Here is a 23,674-nt window from a genome sequence, read left to right as displayed (position 1 = left end):
CATAAGCTTCTAGGATTTTTTGTAGTCTTTAGTAATGATTTATCAGTGGTCTCTATAGCTTAAAATTACAATTTGAAATATATATTTTTTCTCTCTTTATTAATATATTATTTATATTAGTTATTTCTTCATATGCTAAAATATGTTTATTCTAACTACTCATCTCAGTTAAAAGAGGTTTGCAGGCTTTTAATGAAAGATGCATTTCTGCCCAACCCTTCTATCTGTTTATCTGCCTTTATGAATTACTAGGTGAAGTATCTGGTGTTACACAGGTATGTCTGTATAATGGGTTAAGATAAAGTAAGCAGATATTGATATTTTTGAGTGTTTACCCTTTTATCACTGCTGGCTCAAATGCAAGTATCATCTACACTAGCTCGAAAATGTATTCTATTTGTGTATGGTTAGATTCCATAATTGCAGTAACTCTTAGGTGGGTTGGAACCATGGCTGCAACTTTATATTTTCTGGTTTACTGTGGTTTCATGAATGGATGCTTAATCCCACTTTCATAAACTGGATAGGTGGTTGAATAGCTGAATTTTTAATATGGCAAAGCTACTAGGTGGGCAAAACTGCTAGTTTTTGTATTGTTCCTTCTATTGAGCCCATATTCATGATGAAACTTTTTGAAAGTTCATAAACTGTGTACTGCGGTGGGTTGGCACCCTGCCCAGGATTGGTTCCTGCCTTGTGCCCTGTGTTGGCTGGGCTTGGCTCCAGCAGACCCCTGTGACCCTGTGTTCGGATTCAGCGGGTTGGAAAATGGATGGATGGATAAACTGTGTATGTTAGGTTTAGCTAACTCTAATAAGCATGAAACATTTCATGAACACCCACTCAGCTGTTTTGGAGTCGTGTGGTTTTTGTGGTATTGGCCCTAACATTACGACTCCCCAATGAAACTCTTGAAACGCCATGAAGCCTCCATTTTCAATTGCATTATAAATAACATCATACAAACTTTTGTCCCCCCAAGCCGCCACACTCACCACCCATTGACATCATTTGCATTGAACTACTGATGTGGCATATAGCCTTAACTGTGTGTAAGTAGGGCTAACGAATATGACAAAATCACTAAAATAGACCGAACTGTATGATTGTGATAGCCCCCTGACCACCATTAAAATTGAAAAGTTTTGAAAAGCATTAAAGTCTACATTTTAAGTTGCATTTTTGCCTGCCACCCAAGTTCCATCCAAAACACCATGTAGACTTGTTTTTAAGATGGTTTAGGTTTATTATACATGCAAAATTTCATTATGATTGACACTGCCCTTTGACGAGTTTTTGGGATGCAGACATATCCCGCTGAAGAAATTGTTGAAGCGCCCTATATGTGTTGACTTGGCTCAGTTTGCACCCAACATAATATGATCAGGATTTTCCAGCAAGCAGAACAGCATCAAAGATGTCGCAGTGAGAGAAAATGAAGGTGTGATGCCATGATCGCCAGTCCCTACAAGTTCATTCGGGAGCTGCTTAGACTGCTCAAAGGAAGAGATGGACCACTATCGGGAGCAGTGACCTGAAAAGGGAAATACAGCTGAACATGATGCAACTGCATACTGCAAGAAGTCTGAGAGTCAGCAAAACTTGAACAGATTCTGCTGCAGGCCCCAGTGGCACATCTTCCAAGGTGTATGTTCCAGATTCTGGCAGATTCTATGAAAAATCATTAGAGCAATCTGGATGAGGGGCAAGATTCCAGATCAATGAGCAGTGAAAGGGTTTTGGATCTTGTTGGTTGAGGCAAGGATCTTCTTCAGCACTTATTCCAAAAAATCTACACTTAGCTTGAGTCTAAACCTCTACACCGACACACTCATGTAGAATGGTGGTATTACAAGGGTGCCAGTATGCCTGGAAAACATCGGTGTGGTGATACAGCTCATCAGAGAAGCATGTGAGAACAAGGAAAACATGTCTGTTCTGTGGTTAGACCTAGCAAATGCATATAGCTAGAGCAGCTCACACTGATAAGACATCATGTTCCCAGCAGAGTTAGAGGCCTCATTTCAGATTATTACAATTTCAGTATGAGAGTCTCATAAGGAGCAGTTACATCAATTTGGGAGATGGTAGATATTGGCATTATCACAGAATACACCATGTGATGTTGTTCTCCCTTGGCATGATGTCTACAGAAACAGAATGAAGAGGACCCAAGATGAAGCTTGCACAATGTCATCCATCAATTATGTAATTGATGGATGATCCGACTATTACCACAGAGTCTGTCCCAAGTTGTTGATGGGTCCTGCAGGACCTGGAAAAATTAATGCAGTGGGCATGAAAGCAGTTCCAGCCAGCTGAGTCAGGATCTTTGGTACTGAGGAAGGAAAAAATGTCAGACAAGTACAGATTTACCATTGATGGTATAAATATTCCAAGTATTTCAGAGAAGCCTGTCAAGAGGTTAAGGAAGGTTTTCAAAAGCTTGTTGAAGGATATTGCATCTATTCATACAACCTGTACAGAGTTGGAAAGCCACAGACTAGTCCTGATTACCAGGGAAGTTTAAGGCTTGGCTGTGTCAGCATGGCATTCTTCCCAGGCTACTCTGGCCACTTCTTGTCTATGGTGTGCCTGTCTCCACAGTCAAAATCCTGGAAAGGAAAGTGGGCACCTACCTCAGAAGAATACTGGGATTTCCAAAGAGCCTAAGCATCATTGGACTCTATGGCCATGGCAAATAGCATCTCAAGCCCTTGGAGGAGGAGTCCAAGATCATGTGGACCAGAGATAGGATGCCATTCAGGACCTTAAATAAGAAAATAGAGGGCACAGGAGGCATTCAACGGGCTGAGGCACACAGGATTAGTGGGGGTAGTGACATGAGGATGAGTCAGACTAGGTTCCTTTGAGAATACCAAAATTAGAACCATCAAAGAGAGGTAGGAGCAGCAGCTTGGGCAGTTGAGGAGGAAAGATCATAATACATTGATACAAAATAATAAGATAATAAGGAGAATACAGTCGAGATGAAGGTGCCCTGAGCTGAGATAAGAAAATCAGAACAATACCAAATAAAATCCCTCAACCAGGCAGTGTATCATGAACTACCTACCTCATCAAAACCTGCACATATGGGGCAAAGCAGGGTCTCCAGTGTACCCACTATGCTACGAGTGAGAGATATAGGAACATACTGTGTTCTCAGCAGCTGCTCCAAAGCACTTTTTTGAGGTTTGTTCCGGATGAAAACATCAAGTATCTATCTATCTATCTATCTATCTATCTATCTATCTATCTATCTATCTATCTATCTATCTATCTATCTATCTATCTATCTATCTATCTATCTATCTATCTATCAGGTCCTGAAGGCTATGGCTGAAGCTATCAGTGCAAGAATTGTTCCCACCAAGTGTTCCCACCTCTCCAAACAGATAATCACTTTAATGAGAGCAGGCAATCAGCCAAAACTCTCAGTGTAAACCTTAGCAGGCACCTTGGACTCAGCTTTGATTTGCTGGTGGACCTCAAATGATAGTTGCAGCTCCTCACTCACATCTCTGCCAGTAACTTGTGACTAGACCTTGTCATCTTGTCTGAGGCCACCAAACAAAGGGTGACTGCGGAGCTCACAGTCCCATAAAAAGAAAATCTGGAAGAGGGAGCTCACCAAATACACATGACTGGTCATGCAATGCCAGCAAGTGGGGTGGAGAGCCAAGGTCCTTCCTGGGAAGGTTAGCTGCAGTGGCTTTGCAGTCCAGTCTTTGGACATAGAAGGGGAAGGAGAGCCATCTGCAAGAGAAAACCACCCTAAAGAGTTCAAACAACCACAAATTTACTACTAAACACATAAGACAGTATTGCATTTATTCAATATATTGGACAACCTGGAAATGAATCGGACTGACCTTTTTACCATTGTATTGATGACATCACATTCTCCAACTTCTGGTTGTTATACAATAACTACAATGAGTATACAAAGCTAAGCCCAAAATGTTAGCACTCCTGCAGTGAAACATGAAATGGTGATGCGTCAAGATGCATAATGTTTTTACCATCCTTAAAATGAACTTGATTTCCTTATGTTCAAAAAATAAGGCAGGGAAATAACAAAGAAAATTTGTTGAAAAACACTGGAGAAAAAAATGAATAAGGAAGAAAATCAGAACAAAACCATAGTCAAAACTACAGAAGAATTAAGCCCCATATGCAAAATAGAAATCATACTGAACAAGCATGCAAAAATGTCTAAACCCTTAGGCATACACACTACTAACACAGCAAAAAGTTTTTTTATTTTTTATCCAGAATCTCGGACAACCAGGACACTATCCTGTACAGCGTTGCAATGTTGATATTACAACTTCTGGCTGTCACATATGAATAACGGTACACATATACCAACAAAATGGTGGCAACCACAAATAACAATGATGGCACTGCATCAAGACATGACATATTGTTGAGTATACTGACTCACAAAAGACAGTAAGAAGGAATTGTAAATAAGCAAGAGTTATGGCAGTCAAGGAGATTTTTCGTCAAAGCCAAAACACAATCAGAAAATTCGGAATCAAAAACAACAGTGGGGATTTCAAAAAACCTGTAGGACTAAATAATGATGTATTAATGCAGCGAAACAAGGTTTATCTGTCAAGCCCAAATACCCTAGAAACATCAGGGGTGATTTTCGTATTGCCGCCTGATTGACACCACAAATGAGCACACCCTGGGAAATTCTGGGCAAGATCGCTTTGGAGATGGCAGAAACAGAAACTTAAAAGTGTAGTGCCTAAATTTAAAGCAAAAATGGTGTCACAACAAAACAGGATTAAATGAACTTTCTCAAAGCAAGTTCTGGACAAAATTAAAGCCCATATTTGAATTCCTTGGGTCTCAAAATGTTATAACCCTGATAAAAAAAGTACAGGAATTTGCACAAAAAATTATAAAAGTTGGATACCATAATTCTAAGATTGGCAAAACCTTTTTAAATCCAAATAAATTATAAAATGTATGCACAGTGTAACATTCAGATATATGTATACATTTTTTTGTTTATTAAATGCTTTTGTAACAGTGAGTCATATTCAAAATAACAGTAGTAACAGAATGCATTAGTAGAGGACATTAAATCAAAATGTACCGGTAGCTACAAATGTAGCCCAAGCAGGCTTGTGGTGGCTCAGTAGCTTTCATGAAGAGCAGATTCTAATTCAAGTGATGTAAAAAACGCATTGATTGCAGTCCTCTTGTTAGTTGTTGATTGGAGATGATCAATGACTAATTGTAGTTCAGATTTTTCAAACAAAACATTTTTCAAAGACGTATCCACACAGTAGAATTAAAATCAGTTGTAGTCTCAAGGAAAAATTATTGTCTGCTTTGGACTATGATGGAGAGCCAGTCTTGAGCTTTGCTGATAAATGATAGTGTCAGAGGAATACTGAATAATTATAATGTGCAAATAAAGCAGCTATATGATTGTTTTCAGTGTAACGTATATATAGAGGATTCTTATAAAATTCATTTTTGTCTTACATTCATTTCTAGATAAGTGACATTTGCCTTTTTTACTTTGTAATAACAGGTAGAGACAACAAAAAAGATCTGGGGAATTTGTACCCAGTATACTTGAAAATATACAAAAGAAAATGATGCTTTTACAATGAGTTCAATACAGAACTGACATAGGTCAGCCACCTTATGACACTCCACTGTATCAATTAGTGCATCCATGTTCATATAAGCCATTTATAAATAGGTTGCAAGCCACTGGCTCAAGGACATGTTTTGAATTGTTAATATTTGGCTGCAGCCAAGGGCAGCCCTTACCCGATACATTGTATGCTCTCAGAAGGGATGGCTGCTAAGGGTCAAACCACCACTCTTGGCATTACCTCACCTGCTGATCTGTAGAGACCCCATAACATATTACAGAGCATATTACAATTGAAGGCTCCTTACTCGATGAGTCCATTGCACCTCATCTTTCAGGAACGGTGCCAAATTGCTGGCCCACTGCACACACATTCCAGTGGTGACGTGTAGCCATACACTCAAAGATGAGAAAATTGGACTCAATATCACCATTGTTCTGCAACGGCATTAACATCTGGGATGGAACTTGAGCTGCATCTGTATCTTGAGTCTTTGTAGTTCTGTAGCCCTGGTGTGTGTCCCAGACAGTTGTAAGGTCCTGTTCTTCTGACATGGCAAACAAAAATCCTGCCGACTACACCACTGCAGTAATAGGCAGCAATAAAGAAAAAGGTTTCGGGAATTTGTACACCGTATTCTTGAGAATTTGCAAAGGAAAATGACATCTTTAAAACGAGTTCAAAAGGAAACTGACATAGGTAGGCAAGATGGTGGAGATATATGTTGGAAACATAGGTGGAGGTGTCATCATTAGGAGATGGGATCTGTTGAGAGTCTAGAGAGGGAAAAGAAGAAAGAGTATTACTGGACTGCGCCATCCCATGGTTCGGCTGAGAAACATACATTTTTGAGCCCATAAACTGTCTCCTTGACCAATTTTATGGTTAACATACCTTAAACAGCAGTGAATTGTGAGTTGTGTGCACCCAGCATTTGACTAACTTGTACTGAGGTTCCGTTTTGCCATCAGTGGCTATTGTATAAGTAAAATAGCAAAATTTACAAAATATAGAAGTCAAAGTGACCTCTCTCAAGGTAAATTTTAAACAGTAAACTACTTCATAATTGATGTCTCACAGAATGGTTCTCTCTTTTAAGATAGACAAATATGAATATTTACAGATGATCTAAAACTGGAGGTGTTGAAATTTCAAAACTACATACAGCATATTGTATATGAGATATAGCAATGAAAATTGAACTATTGTGACACATTTCCTTGAAAAATAAGTATGCAAAATATCAACAAAATTGGTTTGTGCAGACAGACAGACAGACAGAGAGACATGGCAATCACAGTAGGTGGTTTTCACATTACAGGTGAACACACATACAAATAATAGATTTCTCCATTGTTCATATGGGAAGAAAAAATCTAAGAACATACAAAAAGCAGAACCTGAACTAAAATTAAAAAAGAACACAAAATCGTGACACAAGTAGTGGATTAAAGTAGGTTCAAACAGACAGATAGAATTGGGTAGAGATTAAAATGTCAATTGTGCAGGCACTACAAAATCTCATGAGAAAGACAATGAAGAAGAACATCTTTTGCCAAAAAAAAGTATCATGTAAATTTCTTTTCTTTAGTCAATCTTTATCTTCTGTACATCCAAAATTATTACCATTTCAAAATGCACAAGGGATATTCAATTTATTTACATTTAAAAATGTTAGTATACAGTACCATCTTCTTTTGGTTCCAGTTACTGTTTTACTGTTTGTTCTTTCACAGTCTTGTGCTACACCTGAGACTGAGATATTCTTGTAATTTTCTATCTTTTTTATTTAGGGTCAGGATTTGGTGCATCCACAAAGGCAATGTGTATAGGAATGCGCTACTGGCAGCCAGACAGGCTGGAGACCCTGGTGGAAGTAAGCACTGAAGCGGGAAGAATGACGCACAACCATCCTACTGGTAACTAAACCCATGAAAGCAAACACAGTTCATACTATGAATGTTAAAAATATTATTTTATCAAAACATCTTGTAATACTTAGTTAAGTGTTTGCTTTCTCTTTATTTAAAAAAAAACAAGCTAAACTCATGTTTTCAAAATTATTGAAGGCATTGGTCATAGTCAACTCTTATATGAGAAGAATGCACAAATTCTGAACAGTCCATAATGTGACCACAGTTGTGCCACTTCATTAGAATTAATTCTAACCTTATATAACAAATCATTACAGAGAGCCCCAATCCCAAGACAAAGTATAACACCAGATGTTATATGAATAAAATAAAGGTATTTATTTACACAAAGCTCCTTTCCAATAATCACTTCTCCAAAATAAACCACAATTACCCAAAACAAAGCAAATTCTTCCTCCTCTCTAGCTCTGGTTGAGTGTTCTTGCTGCCTTCTGACTCTGACTGCCTGATGTAAGGCAGTGGGCTCCTTTTATGTCTGACCCAGCATTTGTTCCGGTGCCACTGCATGTCTTCCAGGAAGCACTTCTAGGCCATAAAGAAAGTAGGGATGTCCTCCCTGGGGATCCATTCCATATCTGCTTCTTCTTCTTCTTCTTCTTCTTCTTCTTTTGGCTGCTCCTGTTAGGGGTTGCCACAGCAAATCATCTTTTTCCATATCTTCTTGTCCTCTACATCTTGCTCTGTTACACCCACCACCTGCATGTCCTCTCTCACCACATCCATAAACCTTCTGTTAGACTTCTTTTTCTCTTGCCTGGCACTCTGTCCTTAAAATCCTTCTCTCGATATACCCAACATCTCTCCTCTGCACATGTCCAGACCAGCTCTCTGACTTTGTTTCCCAACTGTCCAACTTGAGCTGATCCTCTAATGTATTCATTTCTAATCCTATTCATCCTCGTCACACCCAGTGCAAATTTTAACATCTTTAACTCTGCCACCTCCAGCTCTGTCTCCTGCTTTCTGGTCAGTGCCACCGTCTCCAACCCATATAACATAGCTGGTCTCACTACCGTCCTGTAGACCTTCCCTTTCACTCTTGCTGGTACCCGAATGTCAAAAATTACTCCTGACACTCTTCTCCACCCTGCCTGCACTCTCTTTTTCACCTCTCTTCCACACTCCCCATTACTCTGTACTGTTGATCCCAAGTATTTAAACTCATCCACCTTCACCAACTCTACTCCCTGCATCCTCACCATTCCACTGACCTCCCTCTCATTTACACACGAATATTCTGTCTTGTCCCTTTTGACCTTCATTCCTCTTCTCTGTAGAGCATATCTCCACCTCTCCAGGGTCTCCTCAACCTGGTCCCTACTATCACTACAGATCACAATGTCATCAGCAAACATCATAGTCCATGGGGACTCCTGTCTAATCTCATCTGCCAACCTGCCCATCACCATTGCAAATAAGAAAGGGCTCAGAGCCGATCCCTGATGTAATCCCACCTCCACCTTGAATGCATCCGTCACTCCTACCGCAGACCTCACTACTGTCACACTTCCCTCGTACATATCCTGTACAACTCTTACATACATACATACCACTCCCAACTGCCTCATACAATACCAAATCTCCTCTCAAGGCACCCTGTCATATGCTTTCTCCAGCTCCACAAAGACACAATGCAACATAACATTGAAATATAATGCCAAACTACATAAAAGTTAAATAAACAAGTACTAAGCAGCAATGAGTGGCTATCAGATTTAGCATTTGCTGTTGATGTGACTGCACTTATAAATTAATTGAATAGATAATTACAAGGCAAAGCTCTTTTTGCACATGATATGCACAGCCTAATCAAGGCTTTCAAGCAGAAGCTGCTGCTTCTCTCTCAACAAGTAGAGAGGAACACATTGACATTGACCTAATATGCGAGAATTGTATAAGAAAGCAACAAAGGGATATAAGAGCGGTGCATATGATATTATATATCTTGGTTTTCAGAAAGCATTTGGTCCCACATGAGAACTTAGTCATTAAACTAAATGAAGAAGCAATTCCAGGTGCTGTGCGTAGTTGGGTATAAAATTGTTTTCAACACTATAAGCAGAAGGTTAACTTTTTCTGACTTTAGTGATGTTAACAGTGGTGTTCCTCCTTCATTAGTCCAGTGTGGGGGCAATTTCCATTTTAATATATAGGGTGGTCCAGATCTAATTATGTAATTTTCATTACGCATTAACTTACTAGGTTTATTACATAGAAAATCACCCGAAAAATCATCATCCCTGCATAAATCAAAGCATTCCAGATGATCTGGATCTACATAAACAGATTTGGTTGACCCTGTAAATAAGCTAGTGGGCTCCGCCCCCTGCTCACTTTGCTCGCCCACCTCTGGGTTTGGTTAACCAGATATACAATTTAAAGAGATTGTTATTTTCATGGGAATTGTTACATATGCATTATTTTCACTTTTACTTTAAAAATTTCGTATAAACAATATTTGGAATTAACTTTTCTTCAAGATCGCATTGAATTTTGGTTCCGTGTTTGGACTTACATCGTGACAATGCAATGTATAACTGCCTATGAGTGAATATCATTTTTTTCTCTCTAAAAAATTAAACGGCTTTTTCAAATGTTTGTCCATGTTCTTTCTTCTTTGCTTAATCGTTGATGTGTCATCTAGAACGTCTAAAATTATTTTCCTGATAAAATTTATAAGAGCTGAGAGAGCAGGAAGTGTGTCTGACAAAAGCATTCACACAATTGAGATTAGATGACCGTGGTCTTGTTTGAAAATGGTTGTAAGTAGGGTGTGACTTGAAAGAATCTAATGGCAAAAGTCACCGTCTCATGGGACTTGCTTCCAAAGGTTGTTAGTATGGCGTGGCTTGAAAGAATCTCATGTTAAAAGTCTCTGTCTCATGGGACTTCAAACCGCGGCAATGTTTTTGGAATCTTTTAGTTCTTGCTGGCAACACGAATTAGACGATTTACAAGTCTCTGACTTAAAGTTGAAATCCAAACAATATATTCAATCTCTTTTCGCTCTTCCGTTATTTTACCTAGTAATAATTTCCGTTTGTTTGCGCTAATGTGATCTTTACTATCCTTTTTTGAGACTTTCAAATTTTTGTACTTCCATTATCACTAACCTGCTCTGCATGTCTGCTGTGCCAACGTTTTTGGAATCTTTTAATTCTCACGGATACACCTCTTCATTGGGAAGAAACACTATTTTTTCCCTGATGGCAACATGAATTAGACAATCTACAAGTCTCTGACTTAAAGTTTAAATCCGACCAATATATTCAATCTCTTTTCGTTGTTGCGTTATTTCACTAAGTAATAATTTCCATTTGTTTGCGCTAATTGATCTTTACTATCCTTTTTTTGAGAATTTTCGTACTTCCATTACCTCTAACCTGCTCTACATGTGTACCACGCCTTGTCTCACGGGACGTGTAACTGTCTTTCCGTGAAAATCACTTCTCATCTCTTTCCAAGATTTTTTTTTTTTATAATAGAGAGATTATCATAATAGGAGTATAAATCATATGCTGTTTAATGTTATGTCTCAGCCAGGATTCTACACTTAGCTGGGGTTCATCTGCGTTTATTGTGTCATTTTTATTTCTGTTTATTATATGCATCATTCTTTGTTTTTGATTTTGTCTGTGTATGTATACCTGTGTTATGTTCCATGTGTTTTGATGGTGGCTCCCCAAGAGGCGGGGCCACCTGCCAATCACCGTCATAAACACCGTCTTCCACCCTATAAAGGCAGAGGGTATTCCAAAGTACCTTGTGGTTCATTAAGAATGCCCTCTGGAGTTGGTAAGTTCTTGTGTCTTTGTTGTGCTTTGTGCCATTTTTGATATTCTGGATTTTTTTCACCTTCTGCTCTATTTCTTGATTTCACCATTGGGTTGTTGTATTAGGACCTTGTTTGCTATCAAATTGCCTTTGTACAGTCATCTCCTTTTGTGCTCTACTGAACTTTGTTTGTTACAGAGCATTCTGAGAAAATAAATCTTTCATTTTATAAAGATTCTGCATTTGCTTTTATATTTAGGCTGGGGTTTGACAGTAAATCTTTCTCTAGTGGGCATTTTTGGAAGTGTTATGTACTTTCGGAATTCAGGTTATAAAATTTAGGTTTGCGGATGATACTAAATAAAGTGTGGATTATGTGGAATTAATTGAACTGTTACAGAGGTACTTATAAAGCATACAGGCTTAGGCAGACTTGAGATAAATTTAATGTAAATAAATGTAAGTTATTAAACATAGGAATAAGAAATGTTAGATCTGAATATACAATGTGAGGTTTGAATCTTGGAAAGTATCCTACCTCATGAGAAGAATTTAGGAGGCATAGTGGACTTGTTACATTACACGTCCACGCAGTCTACAAAAGCCATTAGGAAGGGTTATAAGATATTCGGTTATATAGCACGATGTGTCACTGGAGGTTAGGCCTAAACTATAAAACACACTAGTGTGGCCTCTCCTGGAGTATTGTGTACAGTTTGATTTTCTTATTACAAAAAAGACATAGCAGCACTAGAGAAAGCTCAAGAACAGCGACTAGGCTGGCTACAGGACTGTGAGGAGCTGAACCTTTTCAGCATAAAAAATGGAGATTAGAAGGGGACATGATTGAGGTTTTTAAAATGATAAATGGGATTAAGTAGTAGATTGCAATAAGGTTGTTACTTTTAAATTATTTCTTCAAGAAGAGTACAAGGGCATCGATGGAATTTTGTCAAGGGTTGATTTCACACTAGCATTAGAAAGTTATTCTTCACATAGAGAATACATAAATTACCAAGTAGTCCGCAAGACACTAGAACTTTAGGGACTAATAAAACCCGATTTGATATAATTTCCTAGAAATTAGGTGAATAGAATTGATGAGCTTTGTTGGACCTTGTTAACCCATTCTCATGAAAATTGTTCTAATGTTCAAATAAAAAGTCCTTTTTCTGTTTGCCCCCTGTAGGCCACTGTTGCTCCTATTGTAATAGTATTAAATGCTTCTTTTACTATACTGTAACATTTTACACTTACCTACACTAAATATTCATGTGTGTCAACAGGTGGTATATGATCTAGATGTGTTGTATTTTCAAAAGTGCTGTGTTTTGATTATTTAAAAATCGAAATGGTTCGGCTCATGTAGGGTCTAAATATGTAGGTGGTGCATTTGCTAGCTCTACCACCTTACGTAGTACAGTCACTATTTGTGTAGGGTTTGCATGTTCCTCCATACTTGTGTTAGCTTTTTTCCCTCAAATCCATAAAACCCGGCCCAGTGTGAGCGAGAGTGAGAGTGAGAGTGTGTATGTGTGCACCCAGTGATAAACTGGCATCCCAACCAGGGCAGGCTCTCAGGATAAGCACTGACCCCTGTGATCCTGAGTTGGATTAAGTAGTTCTGACAGTGAATGGACAGATGATTAGAATATGTAGTAAATCAAGTAATATTACAAAAAGAGTAGGAGCTTGCAGCTGTCATCCACTTTTTTATCTGTGATATTTTTAGCAGCGCTCTATGTGGCAAACAAGGCCGACAGTGAAATCAGTCAACAGGTTGTAGCCTTTGGTCTGCATTGCCCACGACAGCTGATCCTGCCAGAACTGTGTTTGTGAATCATTTGCAATCATTTAAATACTGAAAAAGGACACAATGCTGATCACATTTGTCTCGGTTTATCTTCGAACGGGTTTGAGTTTTTGTGAGAATCAGACGCCATAGTGTTATAAGTGAAACTAAATAACCAGTTATTTATTTTCATTAGACATAACAAAAATGGAAAACAATGGGATAACCAAAGCTGTGAGCTCGATTTACACAACGATCATCATTCATTTGTAAGGCTTCTGATATTTTTAGATTTTTTACTACTGAGGGGTATTGTTAAAATGTATTGCAAAAGAAACTTGGAACATTACTGCTGCAGTTAACAGTCTGTATGAAATCACACACAGCTTATCACCGCCGCCCTATGAGCATTACAGAATATTTAATATTAAACTTAATAATCATTATTTTTAAAAGGCAATCACATAGAATTAGATTACAAAAAAACAAAAACAGGCAACTGAAGCTTAAATCCTGGATTGCTTCTCCCATTTCAGCCTAATAACAAGGGATCTCTGCATGGCAAGTGGCTAAATCAGATAATCCTTACAGATAACATTGTCAGCTTTTTTCTGCCTCTGAGTTACACTGCTGGCACTTCTCTATTTTATTATGATTTTTTTTTTTATTTCTGTGTATCTGTTCCAGGTTTTCTAGGCTCTCTGTGCACAGCTCTGTTTGCTTCCTATGCACTGCAGGGCAAGCCACTCGTCGAGTGGGGGCGTGAGATGATGAAGGTTGTCCCAGTAGCTGAAGATTATTGCCGAAAGACAATCCGTCATATGGCGGGTAAGATTCCGTCAACTGAACCACAATTGTTTTTAAGTTATTTAAACAAGGAAGTCACATGATCCAATCACTATTATTATATTTATTCTGGAAGTTTGTTTTTTTTTTTTGTTTTTCATACATTATTGAATTCATCTTGGATTGTTAATATTGTTCATTTTGTGTACTTGTTTTGTTATTGTGCCACCGCTTTGTATATTTATTTGCATGGACACAGTCAGTTTGAAGCTTTTGGTTGTTGTGATACTACATAGTTGATAGGCAGGTGATTCACATACCATGTAATCTAGGACATTCTGGTGGCCATGATATAAGAGGGTGGCTTTCATTTTGTAGCTTCCAATTAAAAGAAAAAGACTTCAGATGAGACATCAGATTTGGAAGACATCCTGGAGGACTTTGGTTTTGCCCTTTGAACTAGTTTGATGATTGCTTAGCCTTTCTTAGGAAAGACCTTATTTGATCTTTGTCAGTGTGTGGAAATGCCAGCCAATAAATTTTGAAAGTACTTTGATCCGTTTTTGTATTTATTTGCAGGCACCATCCTTATTAAAAAAAAATCTTTTGTTATTTGCACAAGTGGAGCGGCCATGGGTTGTCAGGCTGGCGCATGTTTCCATATGAAGGGCTCTTGGGTGGGGGCACGTGCCTGCTGCCCATCATGCTTCATCTCAGCATAAGGAGTTTGGTGGCTGCAGTGCTGCAAAGTAAGAAACAGGCGCGTGGCAAGCATAAAAGAAGGACATGGTGCGGAGTATCGGCAACGTAGGTGTACACATGGCACAGTCAGCACATATAACGTTTAGACCAGGCATGTGACTAGGGAGTGTGAGGGGTGTTAGACCCAAGTCAGGTGATAGCTGACCCAGGATAAAAGTTGGTCTTTACGCCAGAAAGGAGGAGTTCAGTTCAGTCCAGGAGAAGGTCGATACATGAGCTGGTGATGTATTGGCAGCGAGTATTCCCATTTGCCAGGACAAGTCAGCTTTAACCATGAGGTTTTTTTTTTGTAGGGGGAGAAAGCAGGCTAAGATTTTTTGTTTCTGAGAAGCTTATTAAAAAGGGGATTGATCCTTGTTATATATTTTTTGGAACATTATTTTTTGGTGCGTGCCATGTGTTAAATGCAATTTTTGGAACGAATTTTATCATAATTCATCATTGCAGTGTTGTGTGCTTTTTTTATAACTTCTTTATGGACTTTTGTTTTTCTTTCCTCAATAAATACACCTTTTTAGTTGTTAAATTAGCTGTGTCTGCCTACCTTATTGTGCCACTGACTCTTGGTCCTGATACTTCATGTCCTCAAGTTCTTGCTAAAGCCTCTGACAGAGACTCTAGGGTACGACAGCCAATCTTTACTTACGAACTGTCCAGCACAGGACTATTCTTATTGTATTACAGTCATGGCCGAAATTATCTGCACCCCTGGAATTTTCCCAGAAAATGCACCATTTCTCCCAGAAAATTGTTGCAATTATAAATATTTTGGTATACACATGTTTATTTCCTTTATGTGCTTTGGAACAACACAAAAAAACAGAGAAAAAAAGCCAAATCTGACATCATGTCACACAGAACTCCTAAAATGGGCCGGACAAAATTATTGGCACCTTTTTAAAATTGTGGGTAAATCATTTTATTTCAAGCATATGATGCTCGTTTGAACTCACCTGTGGCAAGAAACAGGTGTTGGCAATACAGCAATCACACCTGAAGCCAGTTAAAATGGAGAAAAGTTGACTCAACCTTTCTGTTGTGTGTCTGAGTGTGCCACACTAAGCACGGAGAACAGAAAGAAGAGCAGAGAATTGTCTGAGGACTTGAGAACAAAAATTATGGAAAAATATCAACAATCTCAAGGCTACAAGTCCATCTCCAGAGATCTTCATGTTCCTTTGTCCAATGTGCGTAACATAATCAAGAAGTTCACAACACATGGCACTGTAGCTAATCTCCCTGGACGTGGACGGAAGAGAAAAATTGATAAAAGACTGTAATGAAGGATAGTCTGAATGGTGGATAAACAGCCCTAACTTCAACTTCAAAACATATTCAAGCTGTTCTGCAGACTCAGGGTGCAACAGTGTCAGCTTGAACTATCTGTCGACATCTGAACGAAATGAAACGCTATGGCAGGAGAGCCTGGAGGCTGACACAGAAATGTAAAAAAGTCAGACTGGAGTTTGCCAAAATGTACTTGAGGAAGCCAAAATCCTTCTGGGCGAACGTCTTGTGGACAGATGAGACCAAGGTAGAGCTTTTTGGTAAAGCTCATCATTCTACTGTTTACAGAAAACGGAATGAGGCTTATGAAGAAAAGAACACAGTACCTACAGTCAAACATGGAGGTTCTAAGATGTTTTGGGGATGTTTTGCTGCCTCTGGCATCATGAAATCTAAAGACTACCAAAAGATATTGGGGAGCAATGTATCGCCCAGTGTCAGAAAGCTGGGTCTGCGCCAGAGGTCATGGGTGTTCCAGCAGGACAATGACCCCAAACATACCTCTAAAAGCACCCAGAAATGGTTGAAGACAAAGCGCTGGAGAGTTCTGAAGTGGCCAGCAATGAGTCCGGAACTAAATCCAATTGAACACTTATAGAGAGATCTCAAAATTGCTGTTGGGAGAAGGTGCCCTTCAAAACTGAGAGACCTTGAGCAGTTTGCAAAAGAAGAGTGGTCGGAAATTCCAGTTGAGAGGTGTAACAAGTTTGTAGATGGTTATAGGAAGCACTTGATTTCAGTTATTTTTTCCAAAGGGCGTGCAACCAAATATTAAGTTGAGGGTGCCAATAATTTTGTCCAGCCCGGTTTTTGAGTTTTGTGTGAAATGATGTCAGATTTGGCTTTTTTTCTGTTTTTTTGTGTTATTCCAAAGCACATAAAGGAAATAAACGTGTATACCAAAACATTTGTAATTGCAACACTTTTCTGGGAGAAATGGTGCATTTCTGGGAAAATTCCAGGGGTGCCGATAATTTCAGCCATGACTGTAGAACACAACCCTAATGGGCGACTCTTGTGATCTGTACTTGATGCTCATGTGAGACATTAAGACTAGATAATATGTGCTGCTCATCATTTCAGTTAATTGCTGTTCCGCCATCCATTTATTAATCTATTTTCATAAACACTTAGTCCACTGACAGGCTGTGAAGGGTCAAAGTGTATTTAGGTAGCTTTAGGCACAGGTATGGGACAAACCTGAATGAAGCACAAGCTGCTAAATCAAAAAAGGCCAATTTAGAGTCATCATTATGCACGTCTTTAAACTGCGAGACGAAGCCTGGAGTAACTGCAGAAAATCTATAGAGGGATTAATTATTTAGCTAATTTCATCATATTTTTTCAGCTCTTTCTTTAATTTCTTGAAGACATGTTCTCCATACCTCCCTTCATCTGTATCTCACACTTCCCTGTTGTTTGCTTTGGTGGTAAGATCATGTGATTTAATGGTCCATTGAGAATGCAGTGTGGACCAATCATGTGCGTGTCCTCACTCTCTTGCTCTCTCTCTCTCTTATTCTGAGTCTCACAGCTTGTGCTCTGACAAAAACGTCGGCCCACTGGGAGCTGAGCTGGTAGTCCTGGCAGCCATTTCCTCCCTACTTGAATTAGAATCTACTGTCTATGCAAGCTATTTCATAACTGTTGTTTAAACTACATGACATTGTAAAATTCCATTAACAAAACATGTTTATGTCTCCTGCTAATACACCTCATTACATTCATTAGCACTGATATTTTGGAATATAATTTATCATTGCAAAACTATTTGATAAGAAAAAATGTTATTCCTGTCTTTGATGAAATAATTATTATTGCTTCAACTTTCAAAACATTTAACTAAGTACCCCAACACTTCACCATAAATGAATTTTTAAACTTTGTTGAGCTTGTGTAGTCCAGATAAGGGTATTGTAGTACCATGCTCAGTACTTGAATTAATCCTGGATGGAGAAGCAGTCAGTTTGAGAGCACATTATGACAAAGTCTTTAATTAATGAAACCTTCATTGGCAGAACAGTAAGATAAATAAAGTAAACAGGTAATAACAATGGCAGACCTATATTTTTGGGGGTCCTAAAGCTTGTACTTCACTACCAGCAACACGATTTGATTAACCACTGTTATCTTCTTCAAATCATGTCAAATTTCATGTTAAAATTGTTGTACTAAATTACCTTACATGTCAAAGTCACTTTTTGGAATAAAAATTTACTATGCCATATACAGGGTGGTCCAGATGTAAGTATGCAGATCCAGATCGTCTAGATGACTTTGATTTATGCAGGGACGATTCCTGTTCGGCGCGAAGACTATTCTTCATGTCGTCAGTTCGCACACTTCTCGATGGTCTGGGATTTTTTGGGTGATTTTCTATGTAATAAACTTAATAAGTTACAACGTAATGAAAATTGCATAATTAGATCTGGACCACCCTATAGTTTTCGAGTTACAGGGCAATAAAAATTAAAGTCACTTCTGGGGCCTCTCCAGGATTAGGGCCCCATAGCTACTCAAACCAATCGATCTAGAACCAAAAATCATGCCATGGTTCAAATGACAGAGATTATAATTTTCCCCATTGTGGTGTTTAATGTGAACATTAACTGAAACACCTGACCTGTATCTGCCTGATTGTATCATTTGTGCTGCTGCCACATGATTGGCTGAATAGATAATTGCATGGATCAGCAGGTGTACAGGTGTTTCAAATAATTTACTTAGTGAGGGTAAATACACACAGTTCGTTATCCATTTCTACAGATGGCATCATGGAAGACTACGGAGTCTCAGTTACTGGTAAGGGTCAAACCTGAGACCTTACACTTTGCAAAGGGCTGTAATTCCTTCAGTCTAGTGGTCCAGCCAGTAAATATTCTTCAATTAAACATTTATTTGTCAATTCCTCTCTCAGCTTACTTTTCTGGTTTTGGGTCAGGAGGTGCTTTTACTTATTTCAGTAGCACCCAGCTGCTCATGGGGCACACACCCCCATTCAGTCACACCAGACCAGTTTAGAGTAACTAGTCAACCCAGTGGCTTATCTTTGAACTTGGAGAAAAATCTGAACTCCACGCTTATATGAGTTCAAAGTATGAGCTCTGTGTAAGCACACATGCCACTATGCCAACTGTTTATCATTTCAATGTATTTTCAATTTGTTACTGGACAATAGCTTTTAAAATTATTAATCCAAAAAACTTAATATTTAAACTCAATATATCCACAAATTATATTTAAATAATGTGTGTAGATATTTAGAATAAAATGTAGAATGCTTTGCTTTTTAAGAAGTGCATTTCCCAAAAGTCAGTTATTAAATTTGTGTGGTCAAATTCACATATACTGCTGTGCACAGCATATAATATCATATATTAAGAAATTGTGCTGTTTTTTCACATTATGATTTTATAACTCTTGAATAATTTCATTACTGCTTTTTAATTTCTAGAATATCAGGAACATTGGTTTTATTTTGAAGCAAAATGGCAATTTTACCTAGAAGAAAGAGGAATTGCAGAAGATGGCCAAAATAAACCCATTTTTCCCGATTGTTTTGATCCTGAAGAAAGGGATAAAGTAAGTATACCTAAATGACAGTTCAGGACGAACTTTTCTGTTACAAACTAAATCTGACTTTGCACCCCTCCATTTACGACACTGCAGTTTCTGTCCCACTCAGTCCAATTCATGGGAAGTCATGGACTCCCTCGGTAAACTTTGGGCACAGGGTACAAAACGGTCTTGGACAGGGTGCTAATCCATGGCACACCTACACTTGAATCCCCAACTAACCTAACCTGTATGTCTTTGGACACATGGAAGGAAAGCCATAGTATGTGGAAGAAACTCACATAGACACAGGGAGAACATGCAGACTCCACAAAGATAATGCCCTGGTTCAGGATTCAAAACTGGAATGCGGGATCTGTGAAACAGCACAGTTAATTCCTGTGCCTCCATGCTGCAATTCTGTTCCACTGATGATGGTAAATATTCTGGTGGAGTTAGTGTTCCTGCTTTTAAACCAGCTGATAGCTTTAGCTGCCTGTGATTCTTCATCAGCTAAAGCTGGTGGTGAAAATGAATAGATGGAAAATTGTTTTTTATACGTTTTTTTAATATATCACTGCTACAGACCAGCTTCTTTTTTTAGAAACCTCTGTAACCAGTAGGGGGTGCCACTGAGTCCCAAACCCCAGACACAATCAAATTCCTTACAACCATGGGTTCAAATGATGTCTGTTTTATTACTCACAGAATCAAAGACACCATTAATAAATAATTATTCCTCTCTCCTTCCACTTATCCTAAGAGGTTTGTCCTCTGCCTCCCGATGCCTTGGCAAGGCGAAGTGGATCCTTTTACCTTTGACCCGGGAGAACTTCTGGGGCTATGACATGGTCCATCTTAAGCACCTCTGGGTCAGACAGAAGTACTATAAAGTAGGGACTGTATTTTCTGGCAGTGCCATCTGGTGGCCCCCATAGAACCCAGTAGAGCTGTACTGCAGGACCCCAACTCCCATTATGCCCTTTGGGCATCCAACGGGGACTCAAAGCCCAGGGATGCTGCCTCCTAATGTATCGGGGGAGGCAGTACATGCATGCTGTTGTCTCTACTGGTCCTTCCAATATTTTGACCTCCCCGCCAGTTAAGGATTCCTGTTCCCATCCTGTCAGAAAGCCTGTCCTTCCAATCTCCTTTAGGGTGGCATCTCATCCGTTCAAAGAATCACCCATCAGGAACACCCATCCACGCTCCCATGTTTACGACTGCTCAGTATTATATGAGAAGATGGCATGGTCTACCACTGCATTCTCAAACCCACTTAATCCAGTTCAGAATTGTGGGGTTCTGGAGCCTATCTGGGCAGAAAGCTGCATTGGATAGACTGCCAGTCTAGCACAGAACCTGCCCTCACACCCAGATAGGGCCAAATTCGAATTGCCAACCTAACACACGTTTTTAGAGATATGGAATGAAAAGCAATGCAGACATCAGGAGAACCATATGGACAATGTAAACCTAGGGAACTCGATCTGTGAAGCAGCAACACTAACTACTGCCCACTTTACCACATAATTACAGACAATGTAGCTTTTAACAGATCGGCAGGAAAAGCAAAGCAGGCATTAATGGAAAGGGAGAATGGATATGATCAAAGATTTAATCGGCTTTGAGTGTGGTATGGTGTGGCAATGCCCCACATTGTTATAGTTTATCAGCAATCTCAACCATGCAATGGTTTGTCGTGTGGTGGGTGTGACAATGTGCTTTCAGTGCATGCTCCCAACCTCTCTCCTTTCCTCTCTCAACCATGCTGAAATTTTCAGATATGATAATGTCATGGTTTTTAATCCAACAACCAACTCCTCGCTTTGAAAACAAAGCATTGTTGAGAGGGGCCAACAGAGGCTGGCACACATTACATACACTAACAAAGAGGCCACGGCACGTTAGTGGTACTACAATAGGCATATCAGAGTACGGTTTATTGTTCTTTGTCATGAATTTCCACTCCATTCAACCAAAAACAATGTGTTGGAGCATTTGGCTTAAGGGAGACAACCACTGGACAATGGAGGATTAAAAAAAATTCCACTGGTGTGATGAATCCTGGTTGCTTCCAGTTCATTTGCAAGTGTCCATAGATTAGAGACACATCATTGATACTATCAGTATTTCAAAAGTGTGTGGATAGCTGATCAGAGGAGGTTGGGTGGGATATTCTGGTCGTCCATCAAGCCCAACCTTTCAAAACCTGGTGAAGTGTTAAAAAGCAAAACATTCCAAAAAGCTCAACCTGCAAGTGGAATTTCATCTGACGAATCCTCACAGCATGGCTTCCCATTTCAGGGTGAAAATGAGAGGGACAGGTAGTAGGTGATTTTTTTTTCACTAGGGGACTTCGCTCGCCAACCCCTTCCCCCCCTCACCAGTACTATGTGCCATTGTGATGAGAGGGGCTGAATGCACCCCAAGGAGACTCGGTCACTCCTCCGAAACCCCTCTTAAATGGTGATACAATGGGAAATAAATACACTTTTTTTTTACCTCCTCTTTGCTCGATCAGCTGCTGGCTTGTTGCATGATCTGCATCTCGTGCGGCACTTCGAACGTTTAAAAGCCTGTACAGCAGCTGTCCTTTTGTCTCACTGCCTTGTCTTTCTTCTCCCCCAGACATCCTCAAACAATTTGATCTCTTTTCGCTGTTCTGCTATTTCACCGAGTAATATTTTCCATTTGTTTACGCTAATGCGATTTTTACTATCATTTTTTTGAGACTTTCGAATATTCCTACTTCCATTATCTCTAACCTGCTCTGCATGTGTATCACACCAACGTTTTTGAATTCTTTACGACGTTCTACTTTGTCTTTTTCCGGCCCTGGGCATGAGCTGAGAACACAGGAAGTGTGTCTGCCAAAAGCATTCCAACAACTGAGAGGTTAAATGACCGTGGTCTTGTTTGAAAATGGTTGTAAGTAGGGCGTGACTTGCAAAAGTCACCGTATTACGGGACTTGCTTCCAAAGGTTGTAAGTATGACGTGACTTGACCGTCTCGCTGGACATGAAAGTATCTCTCTGTCTCTCTTCAAAAGATCACGTCTTGTCGCCGGAAAAAAAGTCTCGTCTCGTTCCAAGATTTTTTTTTGTAATAGAGAGATTTCTTTAGAATTTGGTGCTGACACCACTAATTTGATTTACTATATAAATCCCGAAGGAGAAACTGTCTTTTCATATGACCTTTGGGAGTCAGAGTGTAGGGTCAGCCATTGTACATCACCACTGGAGTAGTTTTCAGGTTAAGGGACCAATAGAGTAGGATCACTTCTGACAGTAACATGATTTGAACTGGCAACCTTCAAATTACCAGCGCAGATCCTCAGCCACAGAGCCACCACTCCACCCTAATTGATTTATAGGTGACTAAAACTCGGGCCTTCACTGATCCACTTCGCTGTGCTGCTGCAGGAGGGGGTGTGGTGTGTGTTTTGATGGCACACATCGGGTCCCTCTATCTGAATAGAATAACATTTGAATGTCACATTGTAGGTGATCAGGTGAACTCTTTCAGGGCAGTAGTTTGGCTATCTGTAAGTGGCTTTATCCACAGGATGTATCACACTTGGATAGCCCTGCAATGATTCCAGAAACATGTCAGTTGTCTGTCTGGCCAGCTCATCTCAGTCCTTAGAGCGGACATTCGCCATCAACAGGGGTGGACATGGGCCAGTATCTCCATTTGGTAGTTCGGACATCGTGCCCTGTTGTGTTATGGTGGGCCAACCACATATCTCAAGAAGTGGACAGTGAGTTTTGTCATTTTTAAAAGTTAAGTGAGCTCACAGAGGCTTTTCATGCACAGACTTTTAACTGCATGGCTGCAAAAGTCTAATTTCTGACAGAAATTTGCCGTTATAACCACTCCCGGCTCCCAGCTGACCTCAGATAATTTTTGCGTTCTACCCTCTAAGCCATGTCTGTTTGGGTAGATAAGGATTTGCCGCATTGCCTTAAAGTATTCGGTTACAACCAGGCCTGCTGATTTATTTAGCTGAAGCCTGCAGTGCAGTGCAGATGAATATATTATTCTTCATAGATGTCCTTTTCAGGCTTTGATTTTGTTTTTCATTCAGATTATAATTTTCGATTACAAAATTAACTCTGACAGATTGATAGGTAATTTTATTTTCTTACAA

At 39.4% G+C, this 23,674-nt stretch overlaps 1 protein-coding gene across 3 annotated transcripts in view; it reads left to right on the top strand.

Annotated features, from left to right (window-relative positions):
• Positions 1–23,674, top strand: part of adprhl1 (ADP-ribosylhydrolase like 1) — a 121,859-nt gene that overhangs the window by 37,211 nt on the left and 60,974 nt on the right. For all 3 annotated transcript variants that reach the window (XM_039744648.1, XM_039744647.1, XM_039744649.1), the window contains exons 3-5: positions 7,424–7,549; positions 13,818–13,958; positions 19,420–19,547. In XM_039744648.1, the coding sequence (XP_039600582.1) occupies positions 7,424–7,549; positions 13,818–13,958; positions 19,420–19,547 (395 nt within the window). The remainder of the gene's footprint in view (positions 1–7,423; positions 7,550–13,817; positions 13,959–19,419; positions 19,548–23,674) is intronic.

Source organism: Polypterus senegalus, chromosome 2, assembly GCF_016835505.1.
Source record: "Polypterus senegalus isolate Bchr_013 chromosome 2, ASM1683550v1, whole genome shotgun sequence".
Classification (NCBI taxonomy): Eukaryota; Metazoa; Chordata; class Cladistia; order Polypteriformes; family Polypteridae; genus Polypterus; species Polypterus senegalus.
This window is presented reverse-complemented; position numbering and strand designations above follow the sequence as displayed.